We start from the raw sequence: 26,045 nt of genomic DNA on the forward strand, positions 1-26,045 counted from the left end.
TCTCCAGGGTACAGATTTTTTAACCTAAGCGTGTTTTTCATGCCAAATTCCAATCCCATTCGTCTTTTTCTTCCCATGCAGACTCCTGGGACCCACAAACATGTACCTTCCCATTCCATCCAATGAAACCTTTCTTTGGTCCTCCTGCTACATGTCTCTTTTTCCCTGCTCACCAGACTTCGTAAGAATCTATTTCTACATCTCTAGCCTTCCCTTCTCACTCACCCCTCAACCCAGTGCAAACTGGTCTCTGTTCACCACTCTACTAGAAGGGGGGCCCCTCGTCTTCTCACTCCACTCTCCTCGCCCACGGGGCTAGCGCCATTAGCATTTCTGAGTCTGTCCCTACTGTAACTTCAGCTTCACGGGGACATCACGTCCTCTTTCTAAAACATCACGATGCTCAAAGTCACTTATTAGGCTCCATGTTCTACAAAGCAGAGAACAAAGAATCTTCCTAATCCAAATAAATCTAGTCTTCTCTCTTGCCACAACCCCATCAGGGGTGCAGTGTTGCAGCCAAATGGGAACAATCGCTCTGCACTCTGACCTAACGATGCACCTACAAGCTTTCATGCCCTCGCTCAACCTGTTGGCCCTACAGGATCTGCTCGCCTTCTCCACTAAAATCCGACTTCTCCTCCAAGGATGAACTGCATTATTCTCTCCCCTGTAAAAATCCTCCCCTTATCCAGAAGTTATCATTCCCTTCACTGAATTCCTACAGCATTTCATCAATCAATCCATCTCTTACAACACGTACAGCTTCACCATCATAGCAGATTACTAGAATGTCGGCCTCCTCTACTGAATGATGAGCCTTTTATGATCAAGACTTTTATGAGATTTTATGATCAAGACCTGTGTGTTATTCATACCTTAGCCCTCAAACCATCAGGGTCTCATGTATGATGAGTTTAACTGGATTAATTTGACTCAAGAAAGCCCCCAAGAATGGGAAGATCCCCCAAAACAGTATCAGTTGTTCCTTGACATTTCCTCATTCTTCAGACGTAACCATTCTACTGAAATACTATAAAATTCGGAATATTTTCAGGTAAAATTTTACACTGCAACAGATGTTTCTACCCATGGATATACCGTCAGGTTATTACTTTTTGTTTCTCAAAATTCAAGTGATCCCGCAAAACATCTCCAGAAACCAGCTCTCCCTCTAGCTGTGTCAGCTGACCCTGAAGAGTCTCCAACTTGTTTTCTGCTTTCTGGGCTCTCTGTAGAGCTTTCTGGTGAAACCCAGATTCATTTCCCAACTGTTCCACAAGCTCAGATATTCGGGCTTCAAGCTGGGAAACCATCTGGAAACAAAGAAACAGACAAGGATAAGCCTTGTTTTCAATGCAACAAAGTGTTAAAATCTAGTGCTCAGCCCAAGCAACATAACTATTTATAACACCAACTTCCAGATTCTTTGTAAAAATTAAATTAAAAAACAGGTAATTTGATAGCTGTCTTTGCCTCTCCTTGAAATAAATATGCATTCATTATCTAATAAAATATTTCTATTGGTATTTTTAATTTTTATATAATTCCTTAAACAGGTTACTCGAGAAATTTTATGGATCATACTGACTTACCCCTAAAACTGCCATTCATTTAGGACTTTCAAAGCTTAAAGCTTGAAAAAAAAAAGTTCAGACAGAAAGTGCTTTTAAACCTATGTAAGTGTCATTCTCCAGAGAAATTCTGCCACCAGATATAGTGGATTAAAGATTATACAGTGAGTTAGTTTTGATAGTAAATTTATCGGGAATTCAAGTGCATAAAGATAATTTTTCAAGCTTTTTTTAAATTTTCCATTGAATATTGGTTACTCATGCACCAAACTCCGGCGATGCTGTTTCTGTGCTGTGTACTTAAGTAGTGATGTTATCATTTTAGCATCTGAGAGGTCAAATTTAACACAGCAACTCTATGTACAAGAAGGCAGGAGAATCTGATTGCTACCTCCTCTCCTACAAAATGAAATCACAGTTTCTCCATTAAAGGCCCCACTTCCCTCCACACACCCCTCACTTGCCCAATGCTTCCATCCCTTCCTGAAGTTTCTCTCTGTCCTGATATTCCTTTAACCAAGAACATTAGTTTACCAAACACCTCAGGTACGCTCTGAGAATAATCAAATTGATTCTACCAAATCCAGTTTTCATGAAACATTGAATTCTGTAAAAACACCAAGTTTGGGGTGATAAATTTGTTTTGTTTTGATGGTTTGTTTCAGAAGAGGAAAAGAAAAAAATAGATATTTACATAATACTCAGTACCATTCTTGCAAAACTGAAATAATTTGGGGCATCTGGGGGGGTTCAGTCAGTTAAGCATCTGCCTTCGGCTCAGGTCCTGATCTCAGGGTCCTGGAATCAAGCCCCATGTCAGGCTCCCTGCTTAGAGGGGAGTCTGCTTATCCCTCCCCCTCTGCCCCTCCCCCCGCTTGTGTACGCTCTCTCTCTCTCAAATAAATAAAATAAAATCTTTAAAAATAATTTTTTTAGGGCGCCTGGGTGGCTCAGTTGGTTAAGCGACTGCCTTCAGCTCAGGTCATGATCCTGGAGTCCCGGGATCGAGTCCCGCATCGGGCTCCCTGCTCAGCGGGGAGTCTACTTCTCCCTCTGACCCTCCCCCCTCTCATGCTCTCTCTCTCTATCTCATTCTCTCTCTCAGATAAATAAATAAAATCTTTAAAAAAAAAAAGAAAATATTCTAAAAAAAATAATTTTTTTAATTGAAATAACTTGATGGTTTCAGGTTTACAATTTCAGTTAAAAAAAAAATTCTGCTTATCTATCTATAACCATTTTGTTTTGTTTTTTTAAATAGGCTCCACGCCCAATGTGGGGCTCAAACTCATGACCCTGAGATCAAGGTCCGCATGCTCTACCAACTAAGCCAGCCAGGCACTCCTATCAATAACCATTTTTAAAAGCAAGAAGACACTCAAGCCATCCTCAAATATTTTGAAAGGCTATTATATGGAAGAATAATAAGGTTTGTTCTGAGTCCTCAGAGCTTAAGGACCAACAGATATAAATCAGAGAAATAATTCCACTTCAGTATAAGGAAGAATTTCTCCTGGTCCCCATAATTACAAAGTAATACATGCCCACTATAAAAGATTCATTAAGGATTTTAAAAAGTATAAATAAGAAAAAGAAATAATCCCCACCCAGAGAGAACAACTATTAATGTTTTCAAATAGGGTACCAGGGTTGCTCAATCAGTTAAGTGTCCGACTCTTGATTTCAGCTCAGGTCATGATCTCAGGGTTGTGAGATCGAGCCTCACATTGGGTTCCATGCTGGGCATGGAGTCTGCTTAAGATTCTTTCTCTCTCTCTTTCCCACCTGCTCTATATTTAAATCTATTTTTATGCACTGTTAAAACAGAGTTGAGATACTATATTTGCAATTTTATGTCTTTGTGTTTACCTGATATTTTAAGCATCTTCCCGTGTCTGGCAGTGGATTCCTAGTCACTGGAGATGGTAAGAAATTGGCCAACCATGTGTTAACAGTGTTATGGAGTGGACTGAAGGGCTACAATCAGGAATGTTACACTATCGAATCTCTAAATGCTCTAATCCTGTGCTTCCATGGCTCTCAAGGTCCCAGGTCTGTAATTCAATTAATTCTATACTGCTATGGGTACTTGAAATCAAGTATTTGATGGCAAGCTGCTTAGCACCACATCAAAGGAATTATATTCTCCAAGGGAATTTCAAATTTAATTACAGAGTATGAGCCTCCGAGAACCTCAGGTTGTTTTTTCCTACCATCAGCACTTAACTGATAATAGGTGTGATCTTAATGCAAGAGTCTTGGTACAATACACAAAGTAACTTACAAAACAACAGCCATCAAACAACACCCCAAGATATGGCCTTGGGGGAGGGGGGTGCCGTTTACAGATAATACATTATCTGTATGTATTTCCCCGAAGAAAGCAATGCCTGCCATAGAGATTGATCAGTAAAGACTCCATTTTGAAGATGACCCCTCAGGCACCTACAGGAAGTTAAACTAAGGCAGTGTTAATGACCCTGAAGAAAGAAGAGGACATCTTGATGGAGACCAGACTGTGGCACGGGGTCTTTGGAGTCAGATAGTTCTGGTCTCGAGTGCCCACTCTACTCCTCACCAGCATGTGAACTGAAGCAAGTACTTAACCTCTCTGAAACTCAGCGTCTTTGCTTTGACGATCAGATGATAACTTAGATAATGTGAGTAGCACAGTATTGCACACCCAACTGAAGTTCAACGCACTGCATTCATTCTGATCATCAGTATTTCTACCCCAGTATGCTTTTGTCATAAAGAGTTAAAGGGGCCCTGCAGGAATTGTCCTTTGTCATGTTTCTCCAACCACTGGCAGCCCATAGAACCTGTTTTTCAACTGAAAACCTTTCTGGGAAGCACAAATACGGGACAATGTGCTAAATCAAAGGTGAAAGGGTTCCTCCTGGATCCTCACCCTGAGTGGACCCAAGAGGGTTCCACGGAACTTGAAGACTCAGCATAGTATAACTTTTTTTTTTTAAGATTTTATTTATTTATCTGACAAAGAAAGACAGAGAGAGAGGGAACACAAGCAAGGGGAGTGGGAGAGGGAGAAGCAGGCTTCCCGCTGAGCAGGGAGCCCGACGTGGGGCTCGATTCCAGGACCCTGGGATCATGACCTGAGCTGAAGGCAGACGCTTAATGACTGAGCCACCCAGGCACCCCAGCATAGTATAACTTTTAAAACCACCAGGGTGGAGATGGCTGAACCATGCAGAATCTACAAACTGCCCTGCCAAAAATTCTTGTGTCCAGAGAGGAGCAAACAGCTGAGAAGCTCTCCACATTCTAGGCGACAAAGAACTGAGCTTAGTTAGGTCTCGGTACATGTGAGAGCACCATTTTTTTCTCAGAGCTAAATGTACATAGATTTATTCAAATAAATTAACATCCCAATCTGACTCGGTTCTTGGGAACATCAAATGGGTGCCTGGGTGAATATACGTGTCTTGCCAAAACTGTAAAGATGGGTTGTATTTTTAACACCAAGAACTCCAAAGAATCAGTAAGCTTTTCTTTCTTTATTTTTTTTCTTCTTTTTCTTAGTATCATCTGTTAACATATCCCTGATATTCCGTGGGACAAAATGTGCCAGGGATTTCAACACTAGCGATGTAGGGAATGGCGGGGCGGGGGGGGGTTGGATTATAGTAAAGAAAACATACCTCATAAAACAAAAAAGGCACGGAAGTAAATTATTCTTCAACAACAAGCAGCCTGTTTTTTGGAAGTGAAGTCATAATGCCCTAAAAGAATTAATTCACTTGCGAAGGACAAGTAGTTGTTGATTTCACCAGAGAGGCACTTTTGCCCTAAGATTAAACCAAATGGAAGCACAAGAGTTCTAAACTGAGGAAGAGCCACTTGGGTCACTTAAGGACCAGTGCCTTTTGGACATAAAACTCTTTTCTCCTTATTCAAGCTATAACTTTTACTGAGGAAATATATAAACTATGTTGTCAGGAACCAGCAATAAAATATCAATCAAATTTTCTTTCCTTCTTATCAGTTTGTTTGGGCAACCTTATTGACTGGCTGTCCCCACTCCCTCCACCTTTGTGCATGTCCACTTTTGCTACAGGTTAAATTGGGTCCTCCAACAAAGAGGTATGTTCAAGTCCCCCAGTACCTCAGAATGTGCCCTTATTTGGAAATAGAGTCTTTACAGACCTGGGTCCTAATGCAACACGACTGGTGTCCTTACAAAAAAAAGGAAAAATTGGGACACAGAGACACACACAAATAGAGGGAAAATAATGTGAAGATACAGAGAGAATTCCATCCATAAGCCAAGGACTACCTGAGGCTACCAGAAGCTAGGCGAAAAACCCGAAACAGATTCTCCCTCACAGCCTCGGAAGGAACAAATCCACCATGATTTCAGACTTCTAGCCTCCAGAATTAGGAGACAACACACCTCTATTGTTTAAGCCACCAAGTTAGTGGTACTTTGTTATGGCCATCCTAGGATATCACTATACTGTGATGCTAGAAGAACCAAAATCTCTACCTTTCCACTCTCCCAGACGGCCCTGTCGCCAGGAGTGGCCATATGACATAATTTGGGGCAATGAAATGTAGTGGGAGACTGCCAAAGCTTCTAGGTAAATGTTTGATTTAGTGTATTGGAGGATTAAGAAGAGAGCAGAATGATTAGATCAGATGAGGGAGCAGGGGGGTGTGTGGAGCTCATCTCAGGTCCTTTAGGGCATCAGGCTGGATCCCCACGGCTCCCAGAGAGTCACTGAACCAAGAAACACTCCAGCAGAGGAAAGAAAGCCTTATGTGTGCCTAAAGAAGAACAAAAGAGTTGTCTAGATAAACATTTCTGAGCTTGTATGAATTGTCTTTAACTTAAGAAATGACATAGAAATCAATCATAATCATGTCCTCTCTGTACATAATGATTTCTCATCCAGATGATTAGCAGTTAGGAAACATCTAAAAGCAAGAGAAAAATGTTTGCCTTGAAATTCCACACTAAAATCTGAAAATGGGGCGCCTGGGTGGCTCAGTCGTTAAGCGTCTGCCTTCGGCTCAGGTCGTGATCCCAGGGTCCTGGGATCGAGGCCCGCATCGGGCTCCCTGCTCGGCGGGAAGCCTGCTTCTCCCTTTCCCACTCCCCCTGCTTGTGTTCCCTCTCTAGCTGTCTCTCTCTCTCTGTGTCAAATAAATAAAATCTTTAAAAAAAATAAAATAAAATAAAATAAAATCTGAAAATGTCGCAACTTTCTGTCATTGTGCAAGACATCATTATTTCAAAAACACCTGTTACAAGGGTACTGAAATTTCAAGGCTAAATAACATCTACGCTCATTTAGAATTCCTAGGAACCCAACAGTAGGGCATTCCTCTAGGAGAGCGGTTTCCAACTGGCGATAATCTTACCCTCCAGGGACATTTGTCTGGCGGCATCTTTGGTTGTTACAAATTGAGGGGAAATGGTGCAACTGGTACCTAGTGGGCAGAAGCCAGAGATGCCGCTCTATACCCTACAGTGTACAGAACGGGCCCACGACAAAGGATTATCCAGCCTGAAATGTCAATAGTGCCAAGCCTGAGAAACCCTCCTCCAAGATCTGGTAGCACTTTTAAAAAGAGAATTTGGTTTTGCTATAAGCAGAAAAGCAAGGGACAAGCAGAAATGACTTACTGAAAAAGTGCGGGTGGTGTCCTGAATTCTACAGAGGACTGCAAACACAGGAGAGTCAAAATGAACAGCAACAAGGTAAACAAGAAAAGCAAGGTTCAGAAAGTGCGAATTTGCCAGGCCCCGCCTAAACCCACCCTTGGGCCTCCCCGGGGGTATTACTCAACCGCTGAGTGTGTGTTTAACCAAGGTAACTGTCCAGGGGTGCACAGCCTCCTCAACAAACAGGTTCATCAATTTGTAAATCTCCCAATCTTCAGAAACATTTCTAAGACAATATATGAAATCCATTTTCTCCTAATTTTACTTGAAGATGAGTCACACAAGACCCCAGCTATATGCTTGATTTCAGGCTCTTAAATAGTGAGAACAGCTATTGAAAAAAATTACAGGGTAGAAGAGGCAGACAAAGGCACTAAAAAGACTCTGAATCATTCCGATTTTTATGGGGGGTTGGGGAGAGGAATAGCCAGCTTAACCAATTTACATCATTTTGCTTTAGAAAATAAACATATACATCATGCTGACAATTTTATGCCATGTTTCACATGCTGAATTAAAAGAATTTGAGGAAAACATTTGGGAAAACAGAAGAGGGAAGCAATAAAACAAAATGGTGAAGAACCATTAGCTATTGAAGTACACTGAAGTACCTGCTAGTCAAGGTAAATAACCGACTGAAGTATTTCTCAGTCCTGGAAATAATTTTCTTCTCCAATCCAGTACCAACCACGAGAAAAACTGAGTTACTCTCAGAGACCTGCACATGTCACAGGATGACCATTTTATATCCACAAAAAGAATCCTACACTTGGACAAAAGGGTCACTTGGGTTGCTCCTAAGAACACACATGAATTCTGGAGAATTTTTTTTAAGATTTATTTATTTATTTGAGAGAGAGAAAGAGTGAACGAGAACAGGGAGGGGGACAGAGGAAGAGAGAGAGAGAGCCTCAAGCAGACTCCATGCTGAGTAGGGAGCCCCCCTGGGGCCTTGATCTCACAACCCTGAGATCACGACCGAGCTGAAACCAAGAGCCGGATGCTTAACCAACTGCGCCACCCAGGCACCCTGAATTTTGGAGAACTTTTAAAGGGAACTGAAAATGTTTGATCATTAAAGGAAATTGTCAAATTCAATCGCGAACTCTGAATTAGTGATTTCTCTGGGTATGTTAGAAACATCAAAGGAGGGAAAAATACAATTTCTCCCTCGGACCAGCATGAACTCATGGAAGAAACAGATCACAATGGAATTATACCTAGAATTTGGATACTGTTCACTTTAAAACCTCATTAATAAGGACTTCAATAATTTGGATTTGATGGTAATTTAAACAGAGTCAGGCTGACGTTGACACAGCTAAGCAAAGCTATGTAGTAAAGGAGAATTATTAATAGTAGAAACAAGATAACAAAATTCAACAATCTTCAATCTCATATGTGAATTAAAACATCTTTCTCCATGTGTTAAATAAGTCCCTTAAAAGACTGTTCAGGCACCACTGTGAAGAGGAGGACAGAGAAGAAGAGAAGCAGGGACAGCAAGAGTCAATATTTATCATCATTATTGGCCAGGTAGTGTGTTAAGGACTTCATAACCATTATTTTTCATTTAATGCTTTCAGCAAACAATAACTTTTACTCTTCCAGGTCTAGGAAACCTTGTCTGCAATTCCAAAACCCAAAAGCATCTGAAAACTGATGGCTTTTCCCATCACTCACTTGCTGATAAAGCTTGACCTGACGGGATTTGGCAGCAAACCCTACCCCAAAGTGCCACGAAGCTTATGGTCCTGGTGCAGTCCATGCGATGGAGCTGCCACGGGCTTTGCTGCAGAACGATGAATGTGGTTGATTATGGGGTGCTGCCCCAGACCCCACTGAGGTGGAATGTGTAAGAGCATTCTCTCCATTACCATTCTGTGTTACTATTTTACCTTTCAAAATCCTGAAAAATTCTGAATTCAAAAATACACCAGTCCCCGGCGGGTTCAGATGAGGGATGTGGCCCCAGAGCCTTCCCTGTCCAGTGGATGAGAAAACACAATCTCAGAGGCTGTCATCTTAGGACCCTGCCCACGTCACACCTGGAGTGAGTGAGTGTGCAGTAGAGACAGGATTGAGCACACGTAGCTCTGACTCCAGAACCCACATCGTAGTCAGCTGTCACTTAAGTGACTCTCCAGGCTCCCAAAGTATGCTATATAATTGAAAGTAATAAAAGCCACATTTAAATGATCCAGCAAATTACTGTCCTCAAGAATCTTACAAGCGGCCACCTCCCACTCACCCTTTTCCTGCTCTCTTCCTGGCTGGTCATTTCTCGGATCCTTTCCACAATGGCATCCTCCGTGGGCCCCGTCGTGTCCCCGCTGCCTCTAAGCAGGGCGGCGACTGCCTCCCTAAATGAGGAGTTCTGGGTTCGTGAGGCTGCAGCCGCATCCAGACTGGCCTCCAGACTCTTCTCCAACTCACAAGATCTTTTCTTCAAGAGGCTCAGCTCCTGCTTCGAAGCATCCCAGACCCGCTGGCCAGCAAGCAGCCTTTCTTGGAGGATCCTGACTTCCCTTTCAAGAACTTCTTTGGTCTCTACAGCATGGAGCAAGTCCTGAAACAATTACAGACAGTGAAGACAGGAACCTTAGCAGCCACTGAGGGACACCCGCGTTTGCTTTTTATTTACCTTGCTTACAGACTTCATGGAGTGAGGATTAATTCTTTACATTCCCTGTTTAACTGTAAGCTCCCCACCATCTTTTCCTGCAGTTATTGAATTGTAAAGGCAATGTCAGCTAACTGTAGGGGTCTAAGAAAGAGAAGGGATGTAAAGCCAGAGCTAGGAAAAGAAGGACACTGACTGATAAGCCTTTTCTGTGTGGACCTTGAGAAAGAGTTAATAAAAACAAATTGCTGGCTAGCATGCTGGTAAAAGGCAATCCATAGATAGAAAATGTTTACAAAATTATCTGCTCTAGAGCTTGACATACATGGAAATTGATTCTGACTAAACAGTAAACTTTCAGAGTCCTACCTACTAAAAGTGTCCTATGCACTAAAAATTGTCTGAATAAAGATGCCTCCTTAATACTATTCTAAATAGAGTAGCGTTTTCATAAAAACATCACTGCATAAAGGGAAATCAGATCTTTCTTTCAACATTCATTTACTGTGTATCTCCTTGTCTCATAAAATGGATAGAACCTGAAGAAGAGAGACAGAAATATCCAGCCATTCAGTGGGTGGGAGATTTAAAGGAGAGGGAAATAAAGTACCACACTGAGAATAATAATTTGAAAGGATATAACGTGTATTGTTAGGTCCACAAAAATAAATGAAGGGCATAAGGGAGGCTACCTGTACACCTACTTCTATTTACTATAATCTAGAAGGGTCCAAAGAGGCATAAAAGGGGCATCTTTAAAAGTGATTTTAAAAAAGCAACTTGTTGACAGGGATTTCTAAAATACCCAAGTTCACATTAAATAAGAATAAGCAACTTGTTAACCAGGACTGCTACAGTACTGCAGCCTAGGTAAGTGGCAAAAAAATAAAGAAAGAAAATTTGTTATTTATTACAAATAGTATGTTAGGGTCGAAAGCAACAAAAAAGAAACACTATCTTTGAATAGCAGATTCCATGTCTAAAGAGGCCAGTAACATTTCAGGCTGTCAGTTAAAATGCACTCATCCCTTTTGCACCAGAACTGAACTTCAGAAGGAATTTATCTCCACCAACAGCTTGGAAACAAGAAAGATGTTCCTTGAAATGCTACTTCTTTTCTTTTCTTTTTAACCGATTAAATCTTTATTTTTGCAATTTCCTGTTCTTAGCACGTAGAGAGAAAGACAAATACCCTGGGTGAGAGACAGGAAGACACTAAGACAAATGATTTTATGCCTGTGCAGCTTCTCTCAAGTACACCAAGATAATCATCTGCAAAGTTTTTTTTTAAACCCTTATTTTAAAAGATGCACCCCAATTTAGGCTTGCAAAAAACAGGTTATCATTGGTTATCACATAAGCCTGCTTTTTAAAAAAAATTTTTATTAACATATAATGTATTATTTGTTTCAGGGGTACAGGTCTGTGATTCATCAGTCTTACACAGAGATTAAGAGCCTCTTATGGTTTGTCTCCCTCTCTAGTTTCATCTTGTTTCATTTTTCCTTCTCTTCTATGATCCTCTGTCTTGTTTCTCAAATCTTCATATCAATGAGATCATATGATACTTGTCTTTCTCTGATTGACTTATTTCGCTTGCATAATACCCTCTAGTTTCATCCACGTTGTTGCAAATGGGAAGGTTTCATTTTTTTTGATGGCTGCATAATATTCTAGTGTGTGTGTGTGTGTGTGTGTGTGTGTATGTATGTGTGTGTGTATATATCTATATATATATACCACAACTTCTTTATCCATTCATCTGTCGATGGACATCTTGGCTCTTTCCATAGTTTGGCTATTGTGGACATTGCTGCTATAAACATTGGGGTGCACGTGCCCCTTCGGATCACTACATGTGTATCTTTGGGGTAAATACCCAGTAGTGCAATTGCTGGGTCTACTTCTTTACTTTTTTTAAAAAAGAGAATATCTTACTTTTTTTTTCCTTCTGGTGATTTTTTTTTAAATCAAGGAAGTCCCTGGCATCAATTTGAAATAAAAAGTCATCGAGTGTGGATAGGTCATTAAAGAAAACTGGCCTTTTCAGAAAAGTAATGGCTAAACTAATTGTGGAACCTATTTCGTGAAATGCTTTGCTTCTCAAGGTCCTAGCAACAGTTTCATTTCCCCCTTCCCTTTCGATACCGGTCCTCTGTGGAGAAGCCCCACTGCTGCTAATTAAATTATGGCTCTTAGAGTCAAGGACACTTTATCACAAATACAGTATTTTAACACTTTACAGATCTCTTTTCAGATAGTAATACAATAGCTACTCAATTCAGGTAACCAGTATCAGCACTGGTGATAATAAATTAGGCCCCTACTTTACTTAGAAATGACCATCCAACACGCAATTAGAAAACTGAAGGTCCCAAATTCAATGATGTAGAGATGAAAATTAATTCTAATCCCCTCCAAGCCCTAAAGCCTTCTAGAATATTCTATGTTAACTATCATATGGAAAGAAAACCCCTAATGCAGAAGAGGGGAGTTTCCATGACCCAGAGAGTGATATCTTTAACCACATACAAAAGGTCCTCAAAATACACACAAAAAAATATATCAGATGCTTGAGTACTATAGACTTACTGTCAGTTTGGAGTGTGCTAATCAACTGGCAGCTTACCCCAGGAGACCAATAAACCAGTTAAAATATTCAAGCCATGAGGAATTTGTTCCAACCCCAATATCAGACTATTGTCTCCCTGCCTTTGAGACAAGAGCCCAAACAGTCCCCAACAAATCCAAAGCACAAACCTTTATGACTGGTAAAAATCAGAAAACTGAATTTGTGGTCATAAAATACAGTGGCATGTGGCAGCAGGCCAGATTTCTTTTCTGGACCCGTTTCAGCCCAGTGAGCTGCAGGCCTGGGGAGCCAGGGGCAAGGCCTTAGGGATGGCCCCTGCCTCAGTGCTCTGATTAAGTGCTTCAGGATTTAGGAGCACAGGGCTGATCTGCTATAAACAGAAGTCCTCAGACTACAAACGCAATTACCCACAGAGCTAGCAGAGACAGCACTGGAGTGGAGTCTGGTTGCATGGCTACCTCAAGGACCCACTCAAATAATGTGACATCAGTATCACTGGCCAGGCCCTGGGGACTGCTGTCAGACCACACTGACACACAGAACAAGAAACAAGTAGCACCCTCTGAGCAAAATCAGGGCTGACCTCCACAAAGGAAATCACATTTGCAAAAGAGGACAGCTCCTAGAGAGACAGTGACAGGGATGACTTGTTTAACCAAATTTTTTAACTTTTCATTGGTCCCACCAATGCAAGAAATGAATAATGACCCCTTCACAACCACTTTTAACAAAAGCACTTGTAAATAATATGACTAAGGCATTCGATTTACCTTCCCAGTTGTGTGCATCCCTGTGTTAATTCCCAATTAAATGCATTATGTGATAAAACCATTCAAAGGTTTGTTTTTAAAATGCAATTGTTTCCTATTTTAATGTTGCTAACTACCAAAAATACATGCCTAATTATCATCCAGGTGGAGAACTTCTGGCTTGAGTTTAATTCATCCAACCTTAGAAAAGTTTTGTAAAATGATGGGATGCCCGGGTGGCTCGGTCAGTTGGGCTTCTGCCTTCAGCTCAGGTCATGATCCCAGCATCCTGGGATTGAGTCCCACATCGGGCTCCCTGCTCAGCGGGAAGCCTGCTTCTCCCTCTCCCACTCCCCCTGCTTGTGTTCCCTCTCTCGCTGTCTCTCTCTCTGTTGAAAAATAAATAAAAATCTTTTAAAAAAAATTTTGTAAAATGAAAAACCAGTTGATTTTTTTACCTACTGCATTTAAAGTTAAGAAATAAACACAGAAATTCTCCCCAAATATGTGCTCTTATACATTGTTGGTGGGAGTGTAGATAGGTGTAATTCTGGTATAAACATCTAACAAAATAGAATATGCACATACCCTGTGGTCCTGCAATTCCAGTCCCAAGAATAGATCTGCAGGATAGATTACTGAATATGGAAAATGACATATGTGCAAAGTTATTCCATTACAACTAGAGGGTCTTATGCTAAGCGAAATAAGTCAATCACAGAAAGACAATAATTCATATGATCTTACTGATATGTGGAATTTAAGACAAAACAGAGGATCATAGGGGAAGAAAGGAAAAGATAAAACAAGACGAAACCAGAGAGGGAGACAAACCATAAGAGACTCTTAATCATAGGAAACAAACTGAGGGTTGTTGGAGGGGAGGGGGGTGGCGGAATGGGGTAACTGAGGGATGGACATTAAGGAGGGCATGTGATGTAATGGGCACTGGATATTATATAAGACTGATGAATCGCAGACCTGTACCTCTGAAACCAATAGTACTCTATATGTTAATTAACTGCATTAAAATTTAAAAAAATTTTTTTAAGTTATTCCATTACAGTACAGCAAAAGATCAGGTACTACACAAATATTCACTGATATGTGACCAGTTAAACAAATATGAGACATCTATACCATAGAACATATGTAGTTCCTAAAAAGAACTGAGGAAATTTTTTATGTACTGATATGGAAGATATGGAAGACTCTCCAAGATACAGTCAGTGAAAAAAGTAAGGTGCCTACCATGTGTCTAGTGCCATTGTAAAAAGAGCATCTCTCTAGAAATAAGCACAAGCGACTGCCAGTTCTGATCATCTTTAGAGAAAGGACCTGTAGCTGGGGGGCTAGAAATGGAAGGAAGATATGACAGAGCAGAGACAACTATGAAAACATCCAGGAAATTCTGGTCCATTTAAAGTGCTGAGTCAATAGTGATAGGAACACACACACAGACATACACACCCCTTACGCTGTCCCACCGACATCATCAACCTTGAAAAATAATAAAAATTCAGTGTAAGTTTGAAATTCTCATTATTGACAAACACAATACAAGTTGACAATGAATTTAGCTGCCCGTGAGGCCAGTGTGTTCTGGGCTTCACTATAGTACTACAAACGCTCTGCTCTGAACTGGTCAGATTGTGCCTGGAGGACCATGGACAGTTCCCAGCTGGAACTTTTAAGAGGGACATGTCAAAATTGAATGGGTTCAGCATCACATGCTAGCATTACACCCATAATAAAAACATTTATGTAATTGTGCTATTTAAAATGCTTTTTTATTTATTTTGAATGCATAGAATGAATCTAAAGGCAAAGCATGGAAGATTTAATTATAGTTACAGAACAGAATGTAAATATTACAAACCTTGACAATGTAAATACAATAATAAAGTAAAACTGGGAAGTAGAGAGAGGGAAGTAAAAAAGTAAAAGGCATTAAATTCCTCCACATTGTAGCAAAAAGTCTAAAAATACCATCTCACGTTGGTGAATCAAGAATAGAAATGTATTCCTTTAAAGTCTCAATGGTAACTGTCAGAAGCTAAAATAGGAATGCCCCAGTGAGACTAGAAGTGGAAGGAGAGAGGGTTTTAAATTTTATTTCGGAGTCTTATGAACAGTTTCATTTTTTATAATATGAGAAGATATGATTTTAGTGTTTATTTTCATTTTAATTCCTCACCCAGAGGCTAGAACTCTCCTAACCTCACAGACGATAAGAAAGAAGTTTCAAAGTTTGAGAGATACAGAATGCTTAGCCAAAAGAAAAGACTCAGAAATCCATGATAAATGTCTTCAAATGCTTTAAAGTTAGCCATAAGAAAAAGATTTCAGGGGCACCTGGGTGGCTCAGTTGGTTAAGCGACTGCCTTCGGCTCAGGTCATGATCCCAGGGTCCTGGGATCGAGCCCCGCATCGGGCTCCCTGCTCGGCGGGAAGCCTGCTTCTCCCTCTCCCACTCCCCCTGCTTGTGTTCCCTCTCTCGCTGTCTCTCTCTGTGTCAAGTAAATAAATAAAATTTAAAAAAAAAAAAAAAAAGAAAAGAAAAAGATTTCAATTTATTCTATGAAGTTTCATGAAGACAGAACCATGATGAGGATGTAAATTATGGGGATTCTGACCCCGACGTGCTATAATGAAGAACTGTCAAACAATTAGAACTATACAGAGAGGGCTGCCTGGGTGGTGCAGTCGGTTGAGCGGCCGACTCTTGATTTTGGCTCAGGTCGTGATCTCAGGGTTGTGGGATCAATCCCTGCATTCGGGCTCCACACTCAGCACAGAGTCTGCCTGGGATCCTCTCGCCCTCGCCCTCGCCCTCTGCTCCTCCCACCTGTTTTCTGTCTCTCTCTCTCAAATAAATCTTTAAAAAAAAAAACTACATAGAGAATATGGACCTCCTTGTTCAGTAGTGGGTTCCCTGTCTATGGAAGAGTTCAAGTGAAGGCTGGAAACTAGCTAGGCAGTGACATTTTAAAGATGATTCTGATTTCACATAGAGGGTTACATGATCTAGATTCTAAAAGACCTTAAGGTCACTTCCAACATCATGATTCCAGGATTGTCAAGAGACCTTCAATTTCTTGGGTAATTTATCCTGTCTAATAAAGTCCTCACTTCCAGGAACTTATTTCCATATGCCTATACCCTTAAAATAAATTTGTGTCTTTGGATCCCCGGGTAAACGTAAATAATTAGGAAAAGGAAATAAAAACACTGAGCATCAATTATGTGATGGGCATGTCCTGAGTACTTCGTGTATATTATGTCATCCAGTGCTAAGAATAATTTTAAGAGATGGATCCTTAAATTATTTTTCTATTTTACAGACAAGAAACTGAGGTTCCAAGAGGTAAGATCATATGCCTCAGATCACATAGCCAAATGATTCTGGAGCCCTGATAAAAACCTGAGAGCCTAGCCTCTTAACCACTCTACTCCCCGTGAACTGTCTCAGGCTGTTCTCTCTTCCATTCGCTACTTCATGGTAACAAACCAAACAAGCAGAAAGGACATCCTTCCAAACCAGACCTGCCTGACTCCAAAACCAATATTCTTTCTTAGCTTCAATTCTAGCTACCAGAATTAAAGGTAATGTGAACAGCATGAAGGAAAATAAGCTGTCTGAAATCCAATAAGTAAGTTTAGTTTCTGATCTGGTGATCTGAACTTGTATGGCCCATAGGAAATGCGTGTGTGGCTTGTTTTAGGGGAAGTGCCTACTCTTTTCAACACTGGATTATTTCAAAATAACTGAAAGAAAAAGTGCCAATCTTTGATAGTTGTTAAAACATACTTCAATATTAACTACTTAAGATTTTCAAATAATGTATTTTCCATATATATAATAAATCACCTGGATTTTCATTTGGGAAATTTTCATAAAGTAAAAGTCATAAAGTAAATAGAGCAATTAAGAAAATGAGAAAAGTTGAGTTTTGTAAAAACAGGACCCCAGCCTGCAAATACTACTACTTCCGCAGTCATTCTGGGCTTCACTAATAAAGTAAGTTTCCTACCGCAAAAACAGAGCTTTAGAAGGCATTATGAAGACTCTTCCTGAGGCCATTAATGTGTCAGTAAAACCACTTGACAGTATTTTTCGGTAGTCAATCTTTGGAGTTATAATCCTATGAATGAGCACTTTAAAAAGACCTCAAGTTTTTTATCGCCCATATTTTTTTTTTACAATTTTTATTATTTTGGCAGGAACTTCATCCCAAAATGAATGTGTTTCCAAGTCTGAACAACACTGCATTATTTACAAGTAAAGATACATATAAGAAATAAGTCCCGTTTTTTTTTTAATGTGCTCTTATAACACATTCTCATTTCCTACTGCTTATCTTCAGAAATGCTTTCTTATAGGTAAATGTTAAATTCTGCCTAATTTTCAAGGCTTGATACTTTAATAATTACTATTTGTAATCAAATTCAAGTTATTCATTCACTGAGGAAATTTGCATAGCTACTTACTGTTCTTGTCCTACTGACTTGACAACAAATAACTTGGCATCAGACAGATATGTAGGATATAGCTGTGACCCTACACATGGAAAGGGATTACTGATGATAGCAAAATAATATAATGACCAGGGTTCAAATCCCAGCTTTGCCACTTACGAGCTATGTGAACTTGAGCAAAGTATACTTAGCACAATGACTGTGCTAATGGTAAGTGATTGATAAATGGACTATTATACTAATGATTGCTGACAGTACTAATGTAAAAAATCTGAGAGCCTAAAACTTCACTCAGAAGTCTCACTGGTGGGACGCCTGGGTGGCTCAGTTGATTAAGCAACTGCCTTCGGCTCAGGTCATGATCCTGGAGTCCCTGGATCGAGTCCCGCATCGGGCTCCCTGCTCGGCAGGGAGTCTGCTTCTCCCTCTGACCCTCCCCCCTCTCATGCTCTCTCTCTCTCATTCTCTCTCTCAAATAAATAAATAAAAATATTTAAAAAAAAAAAAAAGAAGTCTCACTGGTAGGTAAGCTATTAAAAGCGTAATTTTGAAATAATTTTATGTATATTGTAAGACAAAGCAAATGAGTAGATATTATGACTAAGATTCAAACGATACTAATATAAAACACAAAGATATTAGGAAAACTCTAAATACCACTTTTAATTTAAAAATACCAGTATTAGTTTATGACTAAAAATGTATTTCTAGCTCTGTCCACCTAAAGAAATGACAGCCCAATAGCAATGAGCACACCGAGAGCCTCGATCTTGGTTTTAAGCACCATTCTTCAGGAAAAGGCACCAACGCTCCCTACAGAACAGGTTGATTTTAGTTCTGTAGTCTGAAAATTCTAAGTGATCCTAAGAGGCCATGTCTTCTGTCAGAAAAAGCAAGGAATTGTTCAAAAGACTAGAGTCAGTTTACAAGGTCACAGAGACCATCTTGAAGGGGCTGCTACTGAGCCAATATAGTGAATTTGGAGCACCAAAAAAAAAAAAAAAAAAAAAGTAATTGATGGTAACACAGTGAGTACATAAAAATCCATGTGTCCATAGAACTGAAAAGAAAAGAAATAAAAAGCTTTTCTTTACAGAAGGATGCCAGCTAATAAGCAGAAGGAATGGTAAAACTGGAATATTACCTTTTTGCCACCCATGATGTAAATTAATCCAGGCAAGAATCAATGATGATAACACCACTCAGTAAAGTCAATGGGGAACAGAAATAATCTGCCAGTTATCAGAAATAATATGCCCAGAGATACCTTACTTAACTGCAGAAGAAAAAAAAAATGTCCCTTTATGCTAAAGAGATGGGCAAACTTAGTGTCAGCAACAAGGAACAATCTAGCATGACTTGCCTATAATATGAAGTCTACAACTTAACCTTTGAAATGCCCTTGCCAAAATCATTTAACCTGAATTCAGTCCAGTCATTACCTAATTTTGAACTACATCTCCTTTACCACTTAATTGTCTCCTATGTACTTTGTTAACTGATTGCATTGGCTCACTTTGGCTTTTGAAAATTCACATTATTAATCCCAAAATTAGTTTGTCACAAAAATATAAAAATAATTGAAAGATTATATAGTGTTAAAAAACATACAGTATTAATTGGCATGCTCAAACAGAGCTTCGGATAATTTGAAAAGATCAAGCAATTCATTGTACAAATAACGGTCTAGCATTGAAGAACTTCCCTTTGATGGTCTCTTCTAAGTAACACTCATCTCCTCCGACCCTGCAAGTATCCTTCTAGGGTTTTGTCTTACTGATACATTCTCATGCATGACAAATAATATAAGATTATTCATAGAAGCCTTGCTTATAATAGTGTGTGGTGTATTACCATTTTGTGTTAAAAAATAAATGAAGGGAAAAAATAATGCACAGCATGTTGCCATTTGTATTAAAATTAAAAAAAGAATAAGTATACACATCAAAGAACATTTCTAGAAAGGTATATAAAAAAATAATTGTTAACAGAGGTTGCCTCTGAGGAGAACGACTGGGTGGCTGGTGGGAGGGGTGGGGGTGGGGAGGATTTTCACCATATACCTTTATGTCTATTTGGAATTTTGTATCTGGTGGATGCATTACCTATTTTTCAAAAAAAGTTAATGTTTGAGTATCAAAAATCCTTAGAGCCTAACTAAAGTAGGACACAAGCCTCTACAAACTCTACTTTTAAATGTGCTGTGTGTCTTTTTTTTTTTTTTTCTAATTAGGAAAAAACTATGTACCCAACGGCCTGCTCGGGTCACTGCGTCCCATTCTGCCCCCAGCCCTCCTGCTGACAGCTGCCTTTTGAAACTGTGGTCAGTAACACCAGTGTGCTCACCCACATCTGGTTTTCAATTTCTGCTTCATAAACATGATCGCAGGTGCACATGCACACTTCACATACTGTACCTGGTTCAGCTTGTCTTTCTCCTCGGTGCAGGAGGCAGCTTTCTTTTGCTCTCTGTTTACTTCTGAAACCAGCCTCATGATGGTTTCTCTGCTAGCTTTTGCTTCCATCTCATGGACATTTATAGTCTCTTCAAGAGTAACAATCTGTCCTTTCACGAATGCATTTTCCTCGCACAGCTCTCTAAGCTGCAGAGAAAGCAATTACAGCTATCCTATAAAAATTAGCAATTTCACACGGCTTCCTCTAAGCAACTCTGATCTATGTACCCCGCTGACTGCATGATCACATGAAACCAGTGAAAGCACTGTCCCTCCATCCACTCAAAAGAACATATTGTCAAAAGCAGCCTCTAAACTCTGTTGTTATGCACAGACCCAGTGATCAAATTAAAATTAATCAAAAGATAGCTCCAGGCAACACTGCTGAAAGTCTTGCCAAAAGCTTCCCGACAGAGCAAGCGTCAGCAAGCCCCTGGCTTAAATAATCGAGGAAAGGTGATGTTCTGCAGAGATTACAGCAGGGGAGGAAGCAAGGGACTTCTATTCAGCCCACGTCCACTGGTGCCAACTGCATGCGAGGCGCTACCTGGCGCAGGGGGAAACACACAGAAGAAAGCGGGACTCTCTTTTTAAAAAGAAAATCCTTCTAATTAATATAAGCATAGAAAAATCCTGAATAACATGCTCAAACAGTGGCTACCATTGGGATTAGCAGAGCTTTTCACTCTCTATGTTGTGCATTTGGGTTGTCAGCTGAAAGCATGAGTAAGATTTGTAAGATTTGTAAGGAGGGAAAATGAAATCAGACAGGCTTATTGGCCAGGGAACCAGCCCTGCAGACAGCTCAGCCTGGAAGGCCATGAGGACGCCTACAGGAAGAGATGAGACCCCACATTACAGAGTCAGTATCGGTGTCGTGACGCTCTGGGGAAGTGGTCAGCCTCAGCACCCAGCCAACATGGCGCCCTGTTCCCAACTCAGGGCTGTTCCCACTCTCCTGAACACTTTTCCGCATATGTGTATGCTCAGTCCCCAACATCTTTCAGAATTCCCCACCTCAGAATGCAAGCTGATGCAGCCACTCTGAAAAACAGTATGGAGGCTCCTCAGCGAATTGAAAATAGAGCTACCCTACAACCCAGCAATTGCACTACTAGGGATTTACCCCAAAGATAAAATGTAGTGATCCAAAGGGTCACCTGCACCCCAATGTTTATAGCAACAATGTCCATAATAGGCAAACTATGGAAAGAGCCCAGATGTCCAACAACAAATGAATGGATAAAGAAGATGTGGCATATATATACAATGGAATACTACTAAGCCATCAAAAAAATGAAATCTTGCCATTTGCAACAACAAGGATGGAACGAGAGGGTATTATGCTAAGGGAAATAAGTCAATCAGAGAAAGACAAGTATCATATGATCTCACTGATATGTGGAATTTAAGAAACAAACCAGAGTATCTTAGGGGAAGGGAGGGAAAAATAAAACAGGACGAAATCAGAGAGGGAGACAAACCATAGGAGACTCTTAATCATAGGAAACAAACAGGGTTGCTGGAGGGGAGGGGGGTGAAGGGATGGGGTAACTGGGTGATGGGCATTAAGGAGGGCACGTGATATAATGAGCACTGGGTATTATATAAGACTGATGAATCACTGACCTCTACCTCTGAAACTAATAATACATTATATGTTAATTAAGTGAACTTAAATTAAAAAAAAAAAAAAGTCCCCACCTCAGAGGGGCATTCCTCGGTCAATCCGCCTAAACTAGCCTGCCACGCCTCTAACCTGCCTCACTCTCTATCCCCACATCCCCATTTACTACATGGGATAATACTGGATATTTGTTTTTTCCTCATTATCTTTATCTCACAATAACGAAACTTCTAGGAGAGCACAGATTTAGGCTTATCTCATTCACTGCGGCACCACCAGCACCCAGAATCGTGTCTAGCATATAGTAGTCACTCACTAAATATCTGTGAAATGGATGTCAACTAAGTCCTTAGGAACGCCTCTTTGGTTTCTTGGGGGGGGGGGGTGCACATGTGGTTGGGAGAGCTGTAAAAGCGAGGAAATGGTTTTGAAATTGAAGGAGTGGTTTTGTTCCAATCCCCAGGGGAACACCTGGTGAGTGTTGATAAGATAGCAACCTTTCAGGGGCGCCTGGGTGGCTCAGTCGTTAAGCGTCTGCCTTCGGCTCAGGTCATGATCCCAGGGTCCTGGGATCGAGTCCCACGTCGGGCTCCCTGCTCGACAGGAAGCCTGCTTCTCGCTCTCCCACTCCCCCTGCTTGTGTTCCTGCTCTCGCTCTCTCTCTGTCAAATAAATAAATAAAATCTTTAAAAAAAAAAAAAAAAAAGATAGCAACCTTTCCACTCTTGGCCAGAGATTTTTTTTTTTTTTTTTGAGATGCTAAAGCCCTAGAATCCCAGTATCTGTTTTAAAATATAGTTTCTTTTGTTATTCAGGTATGGTGTGGTGAACAGATCTGGAGAGAGCTGCCCTTGAAAAACAGTTTGTTAACTCAGTTTTCCAGAAGGGGGGGGGGCACGCCCTGCCATACAAGGCCACGCAGGGAAGCATGGGTCAGTCCGGAGACAGGACAGCAAAGGAAAACAGAGGCAAGAGTCTTTGTTGTGGTTTCCACAGGAGGGAGTGAGCAAGGCGAGGTAAGCAGGTTCAGGACTGGCTAGTTAGTACTCTAAGGAGTTTAAGGGCTGTCCCTAGCTGTCGGGTACCTAGCCCTGTGGTGATCAGGGAAGGCGGAAGGTGGACAGCACCCCAGAGCCTGATACAGAAACCGGCCCAGAACCTGATGTAGAAACTGGCTGGGGATGTGGGGGCGGCTGGTTTGCATATGAAAGCCGGGCTCCCAGGAGGGTCATTGAGGAGGAACTGGCTAACCCTCTGAGTCACTCTCTCCTGGGTCAGCAAGGCCCCAGATGTCAAAGCATTGGAAATACAGAAGACAATAAGGCATAATTAATACAGTATCAACTCCCAGATTAGCACCTGGAGCTAGTCTCTGACAGGGGGAAAGGGTGTCATGAAAGAAGAAGGTTCTTCGTTCTCTTTTCTTCTCCCCATCACGTGGCTTTAAAAACAGTCTCCCAAACTGCACTGCACTGTGGACTTTCACAGCCAGGCTCCTGGTCACAGGTGTGCAACAGGGAAGAGGAGGTGCATCCAGCACCCTCGAGGCTATCAGGCCTGAGCTATCAAAACCCGTCAGCCGAGGACAACATCCTCAAGTGAACGGAAATGATTTTGCAGTTTTCCGGAAGTACAGTTGGGAAGCTTACTAATAAAACTCCGAGATGGGGCTTTTAAGACTGGCTGCATGGATTAATGAAAGAAATTGAAGGAGACACAAATAAATGGAAAGATACTCTGTGCTCATGGACTGGAAGAGTTGATATTGTTAGAAAGTCTGTATTGCTCAAAGCAATCTATAGATTCAACGCAATCCTATCAAAATCCCAATGGCATCTTGCAGAGACACAGAACAGTGATAATGTCTGTATGGAACCACAAAAGAGCCTCAACAGACATAACAATCTTGAGAAAGAAGAACAAAACTGGAGGCGTCCTGTTCCCTGATTGCGAACGATATTACAGAGCTATCATCATCAAAACAGTATGGTAACAACACAAAAGCAGACACACAGATCAACAGAATGGAATAGAGAGACCAGAAATAAACCCACACACACGTGGTCAATTAATTTACAACAAAGGAGGCACAAATATACAATATGGAAAGGACAGTCTCTTTAATAGGGGATGTTCAGAAAACTGGACAGCCACATGCAAAAGAATAAAACTAGACTACTATCTTATAGCACACACAAAAATGAACTCAAAATGGATTAAAGAGTTGACTATAAGAGCTGAAACCATAAAATTCCTGGGAAAAAACAGAGGCAGTAAACTCACTGACATCAGTCTTGGCAATTTTTTTTTTTTTTTGATCTGACTCCAAAAGCAAAGGCAACAAAACAAAAATAAACAAGTGAGACTATACCACACTGAAAAGCTTCTGCATGGCCAAGAAAACCATCAACAAGATGAAAAGGCAACCTACTGAATGGGAAGAAAATATCTGCAAATCATATACCTGACAAGAGGTTAATATCCAAAATATATAGAGAACGCATATAGGGAAAAAATCCAATTTAAAAAAATGGGCAGGGATGCCTGGGTGACTCAGTCAGTTAAGCGTCTGCCTTCGGCTTGGGTCATGATCTCAGGGTCCCAAGATTGAGCCCCACGTCCAGCTCCCTGCTCAGTGGAGTCTGCCTCTCCCTCTCCATCTGCCTCTCCTCGCTGCTCATGTGTGTGCACACGCTCACTCTTTCTCTCTCTCAAATAAATAATAAAATCTTAAAAAAAAAAAATGGGCAGAGGACCCGAATAGCCATTTTTCCAAAGATGACATACAGATGGCAGACACATGAAAAGATGTTCAACATCATTCATCATCCAGGAAATACAAATCAAAACCACATGAGGTTTCAGTTTACATCCATCAGAATGGTTAATACCAAAAAGATAAAAAGTAACTACTGGCGAGGATGTGGAGAAAGAGGAACCCTTGTGCACTGTGGGTGGAAAATGTAAACTGCTACAGCCACTGTGGAAAACAGTGTGGAGGCTCCTCGAAAAATTAAAAAGAGAATTGTCATATGATCCAGCAATTGCACTTCTGAGTATTTACCCCAAGAAAATAAAAACACTATTTAGGAAAGATATATGCGGGCTCCTGGGTGACTCAGTCCATTAAGGGTCCAGCTCTTGATTTTGGCTCAGGTCATGATCTCTGTCTGGACCGTGAGATAGAGCCCCACGTTGGCCTCCGTGCTGGGTGTGGAACCTGCTTAAAATTCTCTCTCTCTCTCCCTCTCTCTCTGCCCCTCCCCCACCACTTGCACTCTCTCTCGCTTAAAAAAAAAGAGAGAATGAAACTTTGCCATTTGTGACAACATGGATGGACTTTGAGAGTATTATGCTACGTGAAATAAGTCAAGAGAAAGACAAATACTCTATGCTTTCACTTATATGTGGAATCTAAAAAACAAATGAGCAAACAAAACAAAACAAAAGCTCATGAATAAGAATAACAGAGTGGTTGTTGCCAGTGGGAAGGGGGTTGGGGGTGCACAGACTTCCAGCTGTGAAATGAATAGGTGATGGAGATGCAGTGTGCAGCATGGTGACTACAGTCAACAGTATCCTAGTACACATTTGAAAGTTGCCAGGAAAGTACATCTTGAAAGTCCCCCTCCCAAGAAAATAAATAAATAAACTTTCTGTAACCTTTCATGGTGACAGATGGTGACCAGACTTACATGGTGATCATTTCACAGTGTATACAAGTGTTGAATCATTATGCTGTACCCCTGAAACTAATATAATGTTGCATGTCAATTATGCCTCAATTTTTTTTTAAAGATTTTTTATTTATTTATTTGAGACAGAGAGAATGAGAGAGACAGAGAGCACATGAGAGGGGGGAGGGTCAGAGGAAGAAGCAGACTCCCTGCTGAGCAGGGAGCCCAATGCGGGACTCGATCCAGGGACTCCAGGATCATGACCTGAGCCGAAGGCAGTCGCCCAACCAACTGAGCCACCCAGGCGCCCAATTATGCCTCAATTTTAATAAATAAGATTGGCTGCAAGGAGATCTGTCAGGAAGCAAGGATACAAAAGGTGTGAAATAAGCAAAGACAGGGTGGGACCTCCAACATTGTCAGGTGCCCTAATGAATCACTATGTGCCAAGTGAATTATTCATTGACATAACTAATTTCCACCTTACTGGCAACCTTTTTGTTATTTGATTTCAATGGAAAATTAAAAAGTACTTTAGAACTAATCTTAACCTTATACTCAGTAAGTATCCCAAAAAT

The 26,045-nt window shown here is 40.8% G+C and overlaps 1 protein-coding gene across 1 annotated transcript in view; it reads right to left on the reverse strand.

The window, feature by feature from the left end:
• Window positions 1–26,045, reverse strand: part of CCDC170 (coiled-coil domain containing 170) — a 56,874-nt gene that overhangs the window by 23,630 nt on the left and 7,199 nt on the right. The window contains exons 5-7 of the mRNA XM_021693244.2: window positions 20,125–20,310; window positions 9,515–9,832; window positions 1,116–1,316 (exon numbers count right to left, since the gene is read on the reverse strand). Of these exons, the coding sequence (XP_021548919.2) occupies window positions 1,116–1,316; window positions 9,515–9,832; window positions 20,125–20,310 (705 nt within the window). The remainder of the gene's footprint in view (window positions 1–1,115; window positions 1,317–9,514; window positions 9,833–20,124; window positions 20,311–26,045) is intronic.

This window comes from Neomonachus schauinslandi, chromosome 8 (genome assembly GCF_002201575.2).
Source record: "Neomonachus schauinslandi chromosome 8, ASM220157v2, whole genome shotgun sequence".
Classification (NCBI taxonomy): domain Eukaryota; kingdom Metazoa; phylum Chordata; class Mammalia; order Carnivora; family Phocidae; genus Neomonachus; species Neomonachus schauinslandi.